The 13033-nt window shown below is 35.5% G+C and overlaps 1 protein-coding gene across 1 annotated transcript in view; it reads right to left on the reverse strand.

Moving 5' to 3' along the window:
• Positions 1–1980: 1980 nt before the first annotated feature.
• LOC121389456 (mannosylglucosyl-3-phosphoglycerate phosphatase-like) overlaps positions 1981–13033 on the reverse strand; it is a 28080-nt gene continuing 17027 nt past the window's right edge. The window contains exons 6-14 of the mRNA XM_041521091.1: positions 11514–11636; positions 10275–10440; positions 8483–8578; positions 7690–7857; positions 6750–6922; positions 5991–6068; positions 3852–3976; positions 2738–2882; positions 1981–2303 (exon numbers count right to left, since the gene is read on the reverse strand). Coding sequence (XP_041377025.1) covers positions 2187–2303; positions 2738–2882; positions 3852–3976; positions 5991–6068; positions 6750–6922; positions 7690–7857; positions 8483–8578; positions 10275–10440; positions 11514–11636 — 1191 coding nt within the window. The 3' untranslated portion in view covers positions 1981–2186. The remainder of the gene's footprint in view (positions 2304–2737; positions 2883–3851; positions 3977–5990; positions 6069–6749; positions 6923–7689; positions 7858–8482; positions 8579–10274; positions 10441–11513; positions 11637–13033) is intronic.

Below are 13033 nucleotides of genomic sequence, written 5' to 3' on the forward strand. Positions count from 1 at the left end.
ATCACTGGTCGGTGCAAGTGGCTTACACCTACCCATTGAGCCTTGCGGAGCACTTACTCAGGGTTTGGAGTCGGTATCTGGATTAAACCTCGACTGGGATCCAAACCCAGTACCTACCAGCCTGTAGACCGATGGCCTAACCACGACGCCACTGAGGCCGTTCTAGTTTGACCAAGTGAGATGCAATTAGGTAAACTGCTATCTACAATTCACCAGAGTTTGACCCAGTGAGATGCTATTAGGTAAACTGCTATCTACAATTCACCAGAGTTTGACCCAGTGAGATGCTATTAGATAGACTGCTATCAACAATTTACCAGAGTTTGACCCAGTGAGATGCTATTAGATAGACTGCTATCTACAATTCACCTGAGTTTGACCCAGTGAGATACTATTAGGTAAACTTCTATCTTCAATTTACCAGAGTTTGACCCAGTGAGATACTATTAGGTAGACTGCTATATACAATTCACCAGTTTGAACCCATGATATGTTATTAGGTAAACTTCTATCTTCAATTCAGCAGAGTTTGACCCAGTGAGATGCTATTAGATAATAACATTTAATCAAGTGTACACAAAAATGTAATCAAATGCGTTGAAGGAATGATTTCCAAACAGACTCATCTGTGTTTCATATGCATGCACTGTTTTGAATCAATCCCAGAACATACTGCAAAACACTTTGTGGTATTGGTTTCAAAAGCCACATGATGCAGTTGGATTTGGAATCAATCTCAAAAATAAAATATTCTACGACTGTTAATGGACAAAAATAAATAAATGTTTTCCTTTTAAATAAACTTACCTATCAGGGCTTACCCTGTCCTTTGCTAAATTAGTCAATTGCTAATTTTTATACAAAATAGCTACAACATTTATTTTTTAAATAACCACATTTTAATAATTTTTAAGGAAATACTCCACATAACAAAAAATTGGCTTAACCAAAATTTGCGTCAGTGTGAGCACTGCCTTTGTTTGAACATTTTACTCTAGGTCTTTGTTGACTTTAGTGGATGTTATGACAAAAATATAGATGGTCCATTACAAAACATATATTCCATTCACTCTTCCACTCAATTTTTTTTTTTTTAAAAGGTATAAATAGCTTTTATTTGGGTAGAACACCGGGTTTGACAAACCCACTAACCCTCGGTCCCGGATGGTAAAGTTTTGGTCTGGGCTAGAGGAAATTATCAGCTGTAATACTATAATACATAGGGCACTAGCCAAAGCTTCTGTGAGGAATAGTGACTTTCTTAAACATTTGTTGAACACCATAGAACATATAGTTTACATGGCAGAGAACATTTTGTTTTAAAAATTTTGATCAGAAACATTTGATACCATTTTGAATTCAAAAGGATTAGCAACTTGAAGTTAAATTTACAGAAATGGGTACAGTGAACTTTGAAACTTGCATAGTAAATCCAACATGATGCTGAACAAAATGTTCCCTGCATGGATTATCACGATGGCTTCAGGATATTTTGCAAAGCAAATGGAATGAATATGGAATCACTTAAGCTTGATATCACTGGGTATACACACAGTACATTAGGGTTAAAATATTGCTTTTCATGTCATAGATGTTATAAAAACTTTGAACAACTCATATAAACTGTATACAATGATGTATGGGGCAAGTTAGATATAACCATGCTAAAGTTATAATAATACTGGATATAAATATGACCCAGTCATACAATGGTACTAATACGCCTTAAATCATACTGTGGATATAAATATGATCTTAATGAAAAATAACATAAGTAATACATTGTTGATAAATAAGAACTGGCGATATATTGGAAATAAATATGACTTTGTCATATTTTCGGGGTAAAAATTTCCATTAAAAATAAATATTCATGACTCAAATCAAATATATATATACACTGGATATACATAGTGTATAAACATGACTTGGACATACACTGACTAAACAGTGTGAATAAACATGACCAGGTAATACCCTGAATATAAACTTGATCCCGTTAGATATAAACTTGATGTAACATTAACAAAAAAAGAGAGAACAAAAACAAAAAACAGCTCACAAAAGAAAAATAATAATAATAATAATAACTGTGGATAATTATTTGGCTCACGAAGTTACCAGATTCTCCAGACGTCCCATCTGCTTGTCTTTCTATCTCTGCTGATTTCTAGCTGCATGTTCCGCTAGCTGTCCGGTTCACTGTTCATGCTGTCTGTACTTCCACTGGCAAACTCTTCACTCATTACACAGAGCTGTTCAGAGTTGAACGATGGCTTTAAAGCCAACATTATTTGCCTTTTCTGACAAAAAAACAAAACAAAACCCAAAAATATAAATCTACTTATTTGTTGCACAGATCTTTACATTGTAACTTTCAAAGTGTTGAATTTTTATGCTGATGTTACACATTTACCTTAGTTTCACACCCAATAGCTGATGTATTTTTTTTTTATGGGGCTGGGGTGTCGTTAAACAGTCATTCAAATATTCAGTAATATCTGACATTGATGTTGGCTGCATTTGGTCTCATATGTGACCTTTTAAAAAAATATGGTACTCCCTAGTGCTCAAGCCAAAGTTGATCTGCAGGGATCAAACTACGGGGTGAAATGGTTGCGCTATATCATTGAATTTCACCGGTTTAAGGACGTGGGAGAAATCCACTTGGCACTGAAATGCAGATTTCCTACTGTGCATCTTACAGGGATGTGAAAAAAACACCACAGGGACTTACCTCCTCATTAATAATAAAGATTCTCCCATCCACTTTGGGGCAGAGAAAACTCATTTCGTTTTCTGCTGCATGGATACTGTTCTGTCGAACCAGAGGCCAAGGCTTCTTGTTCTTCAAACCCGCTCGCAGGACAATGATATCTTTCCTTAAAAACAAACACAAAAACATAATATTTTTTACAAATTACATTTTGAAATACTAACAAGCATCATGAGAGTACTGCTAAAGCAATACATGTTTCCTACCGAACCCAAATGTTTTTATTATCTCCTACATTCAAGGGCCATATTTCTGTGAAAAGTGGGTAAATCACTATAAAAGTTAAAACTTGATCAGTGACATGATAAAGGTATATACAAAATTTAATCTCAATATCTTCAGGCATTGCAAAACAAGTCTGGAAAACAAACTTTTATATCTCCTAAGTTCAAGGGCCATAACTCCATAGAAAACAGGTAAATTACCATATGCACTTTCCCCCAAACAGGACATCGCATACCACAGCCTTTGATATACCACTGGCTGGGATGAGAAAAACCCCCACCTAAAAACAATCATTATAGGTTTGGTATACAAACAAAAACATCTATAGTCCTTCGTATCTGGAAACGTTTTTTTTACTGTAGTACATACTACAAATTATTTATTGCTGAGTAAATTGGTTTCAAAACTGCACACACTTTTATTCATTTATCATTGAGGATGGTGGAAGGACTATAGCATTCTGTTTCATCATACAATACGACCATGTTCAAAAGTCGTCATTATTTTATTTCTGGACCCATGATTATAAAACTTCCAGAGTTTAGTTTTATAGAATCCAGACTCAATCTTTAATGACGTCATACCTATACAATTTGAATGGCTTTGTCATGACATTAAAGTCTTAGACTCTATAGAATCTTAAGTCTAAACTCTAAGGGCCGAATTTACGAAGCCTCTCTCTTAAACACAGGTGTTTAAGCATTGTAAATCCATGTAGTTACAAGTGTAAAACAGGCTTTGTAAATTCGGCCATAAAAGTTTTGCAAGCACCAGGCATGGACTATTATTAATGTGACTTGGTGTGGGAAACCTGATGTCATGTACTGTTATAATATTATAACGTTCTTACCGAGACAGAGAGATGAGACTCTGGCGGTGCCCTGACTTGCAGGGGAGTTGACCAAGATGTATCTGAACTGATTCAAAATGGTTCTGAACTGTGGTACTCAGTGCCTGGCATTGCTCGGAACTCACCTAGACAAATGAAAAAGCAAATGATATAGAGTTTTTTTACTTCTTCTTCTGCGTTCAAGCTATAGTTGATCATGCTTTAGAGATTTGGAGTCCGGTTGTGGTGATAAAAAACACTGTCTCTGTCAAGTCTTCTTTAGAACCCCAAAGCTTGACAGCCAGTGTTGCTCCATTCGGCCAGTGCTTTATCCTGGCTTCATCGTAGAGGGGGCAGAATTGCAGGATGTACTCTGGGGACTGTGGTCCTGTTTGACATGGACATTAGAGTTTCTTTACAAATCACCAAATTATTCTTCCGCTTGTGCTTGTTGAATGTCCCATGTCAGACAATCGAACAAAAATAGGGTGAACATAACAGCCAACATACTATTACCTGAAAATATTACTACTTTGAAATTGTGCTTAAAGTGATTGTCTTTAACCAGCTACAAATCTCAGAAAAAAAACTTTGGAAGAACAATTACAGTCAACATTTTCCCACACAATCGATTTTGGATTTTTATAATTGATCATCACATTGGTGGAGCCAAACTGATCAATTTTAGATAATAATAATTGATCACTGGAATATCACTGGCCAGGCATTGAAATAAGCTTTGTGTTTGGTAACCCATTTACAGGTTACCACAAAATATAGCCTAGTAACCTATAGGTTACCATAACTATATGAAAGTTAGGATTGAATTCCTGTTACTACTACTTTTAACATGGACATTCTGAAATTGTGTCTGTGTGCGCCAACATTGGTACGAGAAACGAAATTCGGAAGTAAATTGATCTAGTGGGCGCTGCTTAAACGTGGATTACCGAGATTGCTTGCAATTGCACAAGTGCGCACGAACACCAGTGCAATTTCTTACTTGAAAATAAATTCATCTAGTGGACGTTGTTTAAATGTGGAATGACTATTATTGCTTGCAATTGCAAAAGTGCGCATGAACATAGATGCAAATTCCTTACAAGAAAATGAAATGCAGAAGTCCGGAATGCACTGCCTGGTTTACGTTCGGAAACGAAACTACCGTTACGTTGAAATTTTTTTCGAGAATGAAACACCATTTGACTTTTCTTACAAGTGGTAACCTCCCGGTAACCTGAACGACCGTTCTCCACTTATTTCGATGCCTGACTGGCCTTGGAACTTATTGCCCTATATGGGCAAGGCTCGACTGCAAAGTATTCCATTTTGATTGTCATTTGGTTAAAAGTGCCAGCGAGGTTGACTTACTGCTAAAGAGAACCTAGAGCTACATTGCTGTCCCGAGATTAATGTGACCGACATTTGTCAGAGGTGGTGATCAGGATGGACGTGCCTGAACAGTATGTGGATATAGGTATGTAAATAGTTTTGGATGTTTGGAATGTGTGTCTGGGCTCGAAATAGGAAGTAAAATATGGCTTTTCTGTTGTTATTTTTTACAAACAGCAGTCTGAAAAAACACACACATTTATGTCCTGTTTAGAAAAAAATATGGCCTGCTGGAAGACAGCATGAGGTGAGGGTTTGAGACAGTGTGTGAAAAATTGGGACATCCGAGATGTTTTAGAGCATTGTGGAATTAAAATACAACACAACCACAAGGTGAGTAGTAGATGAGATAATTGTACTTATAAGATAAAAGATAAAAAGATAAAAACTTTATTGCATATAAACATTCCACATACGGAACTGGATGCAAAACATATGCATAAACAAGAAACAAACAAAATGACTAAATAAGGACTTATTATGGGCAATACATGTATAATCGTGAACAAATTTGCATACCGCACCAACACAAACTGGGTAATGATCAACATCAAAAGAAAAATTGAAGATAAATAAAAACAGTGTAAAGAACTGTGCAAAAATACAAATACAAATATCACAGATAGATACTGACTTTTACTCTAAACTTCAATTTGTGCTGTATTGGCCATTCTCAAAGAGAATGTTACACCCCTGCACCACGGTGAGGTTACAGCACGTGCATGGGTTTTGAGTTATGAAAAACTTTTCAATAAACCTGTTACTCACCACAATCTCACTGTCACTCAAAGCTCCATAACCATCTTTTCCAAAGTACATGTATTCCTTTGTACACAAGGTATACTCCTACAAAGCAAGAGAGTCTTTTGACAAATATATATTATGCCGTAGCTAATGAGATTAAGAATAAATTGCTCCCCCCAAATATAGCAAAACAACTATATTAAATTTGTAATCATACACCTTCACACACACAATACATAAAAAAAACCCCTACTCTGGAAAATTGGTTTTAAATATTATATCTAGTCTCCCAAATAAAAGAATTGATTTCTATTTTCAATACTTATACTTTTTCAGCACATTCTGTCCCGGCACTGAAAGTTTCCGTTCAGTGTAATACATGTATATGTTTTCAAGGTTCATACACTTTATCATCAACAACTTTAAAAGGTATTTTCCAATTCCATGACGCATAAAGAACCCTAAATGAGTCACAATTTAATTCGATTAGGTTTTACCAATTATCATAAATACTAAACAGTATTAAAACATTGAAAGTAACAGTAAATAACCATAATGGCGCTAGTGCAAGAAATAAAATAATGATCGTTAAAAATAAATAAAAATTAAATATATATTTAGGGGCTTGGGAGTGAGGGTAGAAATTAAGAATTTGCATAATTTATCTAGAATTCGCTTAAAAAGTTTTCATTAACCCCCCCCCCCCCCCCCCCCCCCATCATCCTAAGTGCAGTGTACATACAGATAAATAGGTTATTTTTAATACAAGTGGAAATCACATACCCGGTCTAACACCATATAATGTCCTTGAACTTTGACCAATTCTGGATCAATCCGCTGACCGGGTGGCAGGCTGGGATCAAAACCAAACACCACTCCCGCAATTTGTGGAAATCGGCCTTCCAGTACCGGATACTGAGATACACCATTCTCTAACGCTTTCAATAGTTTATCACCTGAAGTAGATAAGAAGAATGCTAATCTTTATTTGATAAAAATAGTCAAACCTGATTTAACCCACGTATAAAGCAGTTACCCATTAATAACAGGCTGTATAAATACCATGTAAGATGCCATTTTATCACATAATAAATAAAATAACACAATGTGATATTATTATTCAGACCACATGGTTTCAAAATTTATTAACTTTGCAAATTAGATGCAAATTAATGAAGTCATTTATCATTAATCACCCACGGAAATTCCAAGTTAAAAATGAAATGTAAATGCAAACAACTGGATCTGGAATTATATTTAACAAATTAATATTTTCAAAGGATATTCTTTCTTTCAGCACCTTCACAATGTTCGACAACTCCACTAGCCCTCGGTCCCGGCTAGTGAATGTTTGGTCTGTGCTAGTGGAAATTATCAGCTGTATTACTATAATACATAGGACACTAGTCGGAAGCTTCTGTGAGGGATAGTGGAAATTGTCAGCTGTATTACTATAATACATAGGACACTAGTCGGAAGCTTCTGTGAGGGTTCATGACTTTCTCAAACATTTGTCGAACACTGCTTCATAACTGTATAACTTCAAAGAACAATGACAATATATACATGAGTAATCTGTTCTCATATTTAATACACAGAATACAACTGCCTTTGACTTAGTGTAGCCAGATCTGCAAATAAATGATAGAAAGCTGAAATTGTCTACTGAATAAAAAATTATGAAATTAAACGGTCATAAAAACTTATTAAATGAAAAGCTGACCTGTAACTTTGATAACAATAAGTGGATCGACCATGGGTAAGATGGTGAGTAGATCTCGTATAGTAAATCTGCCTCTAGGGTGGACTCTGTCCGAGCGGAATGTCCCCGAGTTGAGGATAGCCACATCGGCCTTGGTGGCAGTCAGCATGATGTCAGTGACGAAGTTACCTGCAATACAGCAACACAACTCAAACAGTGATGAAATAAACATCAAGTCTGCAATACCATGTTTAATGTTTTTGGTTTAAGTGGTTGTTTGGCTGATCACAAAATATGAACTGAAGTTCAATTTAGTAAATATATTTTTTAAGTAATTTGCCAATAAGATAATCACAAAGCTAACTTACTCTTCCGAGCGGAATGTCCCCGAGTTATTGAATCGGCCTTATATCAGCATTTATATATATTACCTATATATATATGATATATCAATATATGTATAATATATATATGTTTGGCTGATACAATATATAACTATATTATATATATAATATATATATATCATTTGCTAAACTGGTTTTATTGAACAAACACTTATGAATTTAAAAAAAATTCTCATGCAAGCATTTAAAATAAACATTGATATAACAAAAATTATCTGGCTAAGTAAACCCCAGGTGCATCACTAGCCGGGTTTGGGGGATGTAAATGCCCCCCATCCTCCTCTCATCTTATTTGTTTCTTTTTTACTTTGAAAAAATTACATATTAGCCATAAAAATGCACAGGTTTATTACAAAAGGGAAAACATGAAAATAACAATCCTAGTGATGCCCACAAGTTCAAGTGTTTACCTAAGTTTGTTTCCTGGCTCCTGATGCGTGAAAACCTTCCTTCCAACTCCACTCCCATATCACCCAAGTAGGTATCCATTTTGGATTCCACTTGTCCTGAAAGACACAAAACCGTATAGTATGTAAAACAGAAATCTTATGCACCAAAAACTAAAAAAAAAAAAAAAAAATTCATTTAAACATATACCATTGGACTGAAAAAATGGGCCCCATATTTCTGAACAGGAATTTTCAGAGAAGTAAAAGCCTTGCCTACCATAAACTTTTTCGGCACACTGATGAACATGGATAGGTACAACTATGAACCAAGTTTTATCGACCTAGGATATATAATTTGTGGGAAACTGATCTAAATGCAAATCTTTGTTAAATTTTAATACTAGAGTTGACGTGTCGCTGCTGCCACTAGAAAATTAACACTTATATCTAGCCTTTTTACTTTAAGATAAGACCACACCCATTTCAATATTTTTAATAAATTGGGCAGTTTCCCCACACCTCCCACCAAAATGAGCTAATACCAAACACACATTAAGATATTTACAAACATCTGCTATACTGTAAAACGGGTATTATTCGCGGCAGTAAATTTTCGCGATATCAAAAATGCAGGCAGTTCGCGGTTTTTAATTTTCGCGGTGTCATGGTCAAAAAACGGTGCCAAAAATCAACTACATTTATCATTCTTCACAAAAACAGCGTTATGGCAGGTTCAATTTTGCAGTGGTTAAAAAAAGCGCGGACAAACCTGAAACTGTTGGTTTACCTGACCTTTCAATGTGTTTAACGACTGAAGAAGTTCAATCGACACAGGCTGCCAATGATGCCATTGATAAATTAAACACTTCTACAAATCGTAAACAAAAACACGGTGAATATAGACTGTATGATCCAGAACAGCATGCCAAAATTGCTAAACTGTTGGGGTTTTTTGTTTTTTGTTCTAATGGATTTTATTTGCGTAAGTGTAATTTTCGCGGCTAAATTAAAAACACGAAAATTACACATTCGCAAATAATACCCATTTTACAGTATTTCCCTCAGGATTTAAGCACACTATTACTGACGAAACAATTTTTATTATTGATGTCATCTATTAATTTGACATTGTAAAAACATGCTTTTTTTCCTTTATTCAGCACCCCAAAATCTATTTCAGTCTTAATGTGGCTGTTGCTACAGTAAGTTTGTTTTGTTTAACGACACCCATAGAGCACATTGATGTATTAATCATCAGTTATTGGATGTCAAAACATTTGGTAACATTGACAGTCTTAAGAGAGAAAACCCACTACATTTTTCAATTAGTAGCAAGGGATCTTTTATAAGGACTATCCCAGACAGGATAGCACATGTCATGGCCTTTGTACCAGTCGTGGCGTAAAGGCTGGAATGAGAAATAGCCCTATGGTCCCACTGATCCCAGATTGACAGAGCTTCAAGCTTGTGAAGGAAGGAAATGTTATATTTAACGACACACTCAACACATTTAATATACAGTTATATGGCGTCAGACATATGGTTAAGGACCACACAGATATAGAGAGGAAACCCGCTGTCGCCACTTCATGGGCCTCTTTTCGATTAGCAGCTACGATCTTTTATATGCACCATCCCAGACAGGGTAGTACATACCACAGCCTTTGTTACACCAGTTGTGGAGCACTGGCTGGAACGAGAAATAGCCCAATGGGCCCACCGACGGGGATCGATCCTAAACCGACTGCGCATCAAGCGAGCACTTTACCACTGGGCTAAGTCCTGCCCCCAACTAATAGCAATATACAGTTACCGAGTTTCTCATTGACAATCTCTTTCATGAGTGGGTCTTCAGGGACACTGGAGTCGATGTCCACACGCTCTACGTCTACACACCATCCGTGTACGTCACGGCTTATCATCACACGGCTCAGATTACGGAAGTCGGTCCCACTCTTTACAATGTATTTACCATTAACCTAATTGACACACAAGTAGTGAAGGACAAACATTAAGTTAAGCAAACAATATTTCAAATATAATTGTAATAATGAAAGTTAAACAAATGTAATTAATTTTTAAAAATCAGTATAGCTATAAGCACTTTTTGGAAAAGCTTTTAATGTCAAGCTTTTGCATCAGGAGTATTTTAACAAATATATTTTTTAATCCACCCCAACCCAACCCCCCTTAACCAAAAATACCATAATTTAAAGATATATAGAGGTTATTACAAGTGTTTTTCGGTATTGTCAATATCATATATTAGGAATAAAAATTGTATTATGCGAGCCTCTGGCGAGCATAATACATTATTTTTATTCCTAATATATGATATTGACGATACCGAAATACATGAGGGTAATAATCTCTTTATCATATAGCTCAAGCTTAATACGTGTTTTTGTAAACTGTACACGCAACTTTAATTCCAGTCTGCCATTACTAGATATTCAAATGACGTAAGAATATGTGGCGCGGTGTATTTTTGAATGGAAATGACGTCATTTTGGATGTCTTGACATCAAAATAAAGTTACGCCTAACGTTTTTTGAACGCTGGACAGCTTTCAGTGTCAAATTTCCACTGAAATGTTTTTATTTGATGACTATGAATGTATATGTCAATCATGGAGTGTCACCTAAGTACGTTTGCTTAAATATCCATAAACCTAGTGCCGAGACCTCAACTAATTTACATCTAATTTGCAAAGTTATCAAATTCTTAAAGTATGTGATCTGAAAAATATCACATACTTTGATTGCACTGAAAATGTAAGATATTATATGATAAATATATATATATATATATATATATATATATATATATATATATATATATATATATATAAAGAGAGCAGCAAAATCAGTCAGTGTTTGGTTTTACTTAAGGTTATAATGTTACTTTTAAACTATAGTTGTGTGTGAAAAAAAAAAAAATCAATCAATGTTAAGTTTAATGTTATTTTTAAAGTATAAATAGATAGTTTTACAAAATTCTCTGCTTGTCCAGAGCTAGTCTTGTGTATGAAATATATCAAAAATATACGTACAACTTTGGTATCATAATCATGATCGTGACCTCCTAATATGAGATCAATCTCGTCGACACTTTCAGCCAAGTGGATATCATTGGGCCAGCGCATGTGGGTTAAAGCTATCACAATGTCAGCTCCCTAAACAAACAAGACAAAGTATTGTCTTAAGTACATGCATACATGTGGGTTAAAGCTATCACAATGTCAGCTCCCTAAACAAACAAGACATAGTATTGTCTTAAGTACATGCATACATGTGGGTTAAAGCTATCACAATGTCAGCTCCCTAAACAAACAAGACATAAAGTATTGTCTTAAGTACATGCATACATGTGGGTTAAAGCTATCACAATGTCAGCTCCCTAAACAAACAAGACATAAAGTATTGTCTTAAGTACATGCATACATGTGGGTTAAAGCTATCACAATGTCAGCTCCCTAAACAAACAAGACATAAAGTATTGTCTTAAGTACATGCATACATGTGGGTTAAAGCTATCACAATGTCAGCTCCCTAAACAAACAAGACATAAAGTATTGTCTTAAGTACATGCATACATGTGGGTTAAAGCTATCACAATGTCAGCTCCCTAAACAAACAAGACATAAAGTATTGTCTTAAGTACATGCATACATGTGGGTTAAAGCTATCACAATGTCAGCTCCCTAAACAAACAAGACATAAAGTATTGTCTTAAGTACATGCATACATGTGGGTTAAAGCTATCACAATGTCAGCTCCCTAAACAAACAAGACATAAAGTATTGTCTTAAGTACATGCATACATGTGGGTTAAAGCTATCACAATGTCAGCTCCCTAAACAAACAAGACATAAAGTATTGTCTTAAGTACATGCATACATGTGGGTTAAAGCTATCACAATGTCAGCTCCCTAAACAAACAAGACAAAGTATTGTCTTAAGTACATGCATACAATGAAGGAAGGAAGGAAGGAAATGTTTTATTTAACAACGCACTCAACACATTTTATTTACGGTTATGAGAGAGGAAACCCGCTGTCGCCACTTAATGGGCTACTCTTTCTGATTAGCAGCAAGGGATCTTTTATATGCACCATCACACAGATATGGTAGTACATACCACTGCCTTTGATATGCCTGTCATGGTGCACTGGCTGGAACGAGAAATAGGCCAATGGGCCCACTGATCCATCACTGACTGTGCATCGAGCGAGCGTTGTACCACTGGGCTATGTCCCCCCACCCCCCGCAATATAAATGTTTAACAATAAAAAAGTTTGTTTTGTTTAACCTTCAGACTACTGCAGGCGAGATATCTCTGGCTGGAACAAGAAATCCCGCCCCTGCATACAATGAACATTTTTTTCAGCATCTCTTCACGATTTGCTACACAAATTTCAGAGATTGCTACACAATTCTAAATCATTAAATAGTATTTTAAGAACAAAATGTTCCCTGGAATATCTAGAGAATAATCAACAAATTAGCTGGTTAGAAACAAATTATTCCAGGAATAATTTTATTTTATTTAAGATTACAGACAATTAAAAAA

This window comes from Gigantopelta aegis, chromosome 14 (genome assembly GCF_016097555.1).
Source record: "Gigantopelta aegis isolate Gae_Host chromosome 14, Gae_host_genome, whole genome shotgun sequence".
Classification (NCBI taxonomy): domain Eukaryota; kingdom Metazoa; phylum Mollusca; class Gastropoda; order Neomphalida; family Peltospiridae; genus Gigantopelta; species Gigantopelta aegis.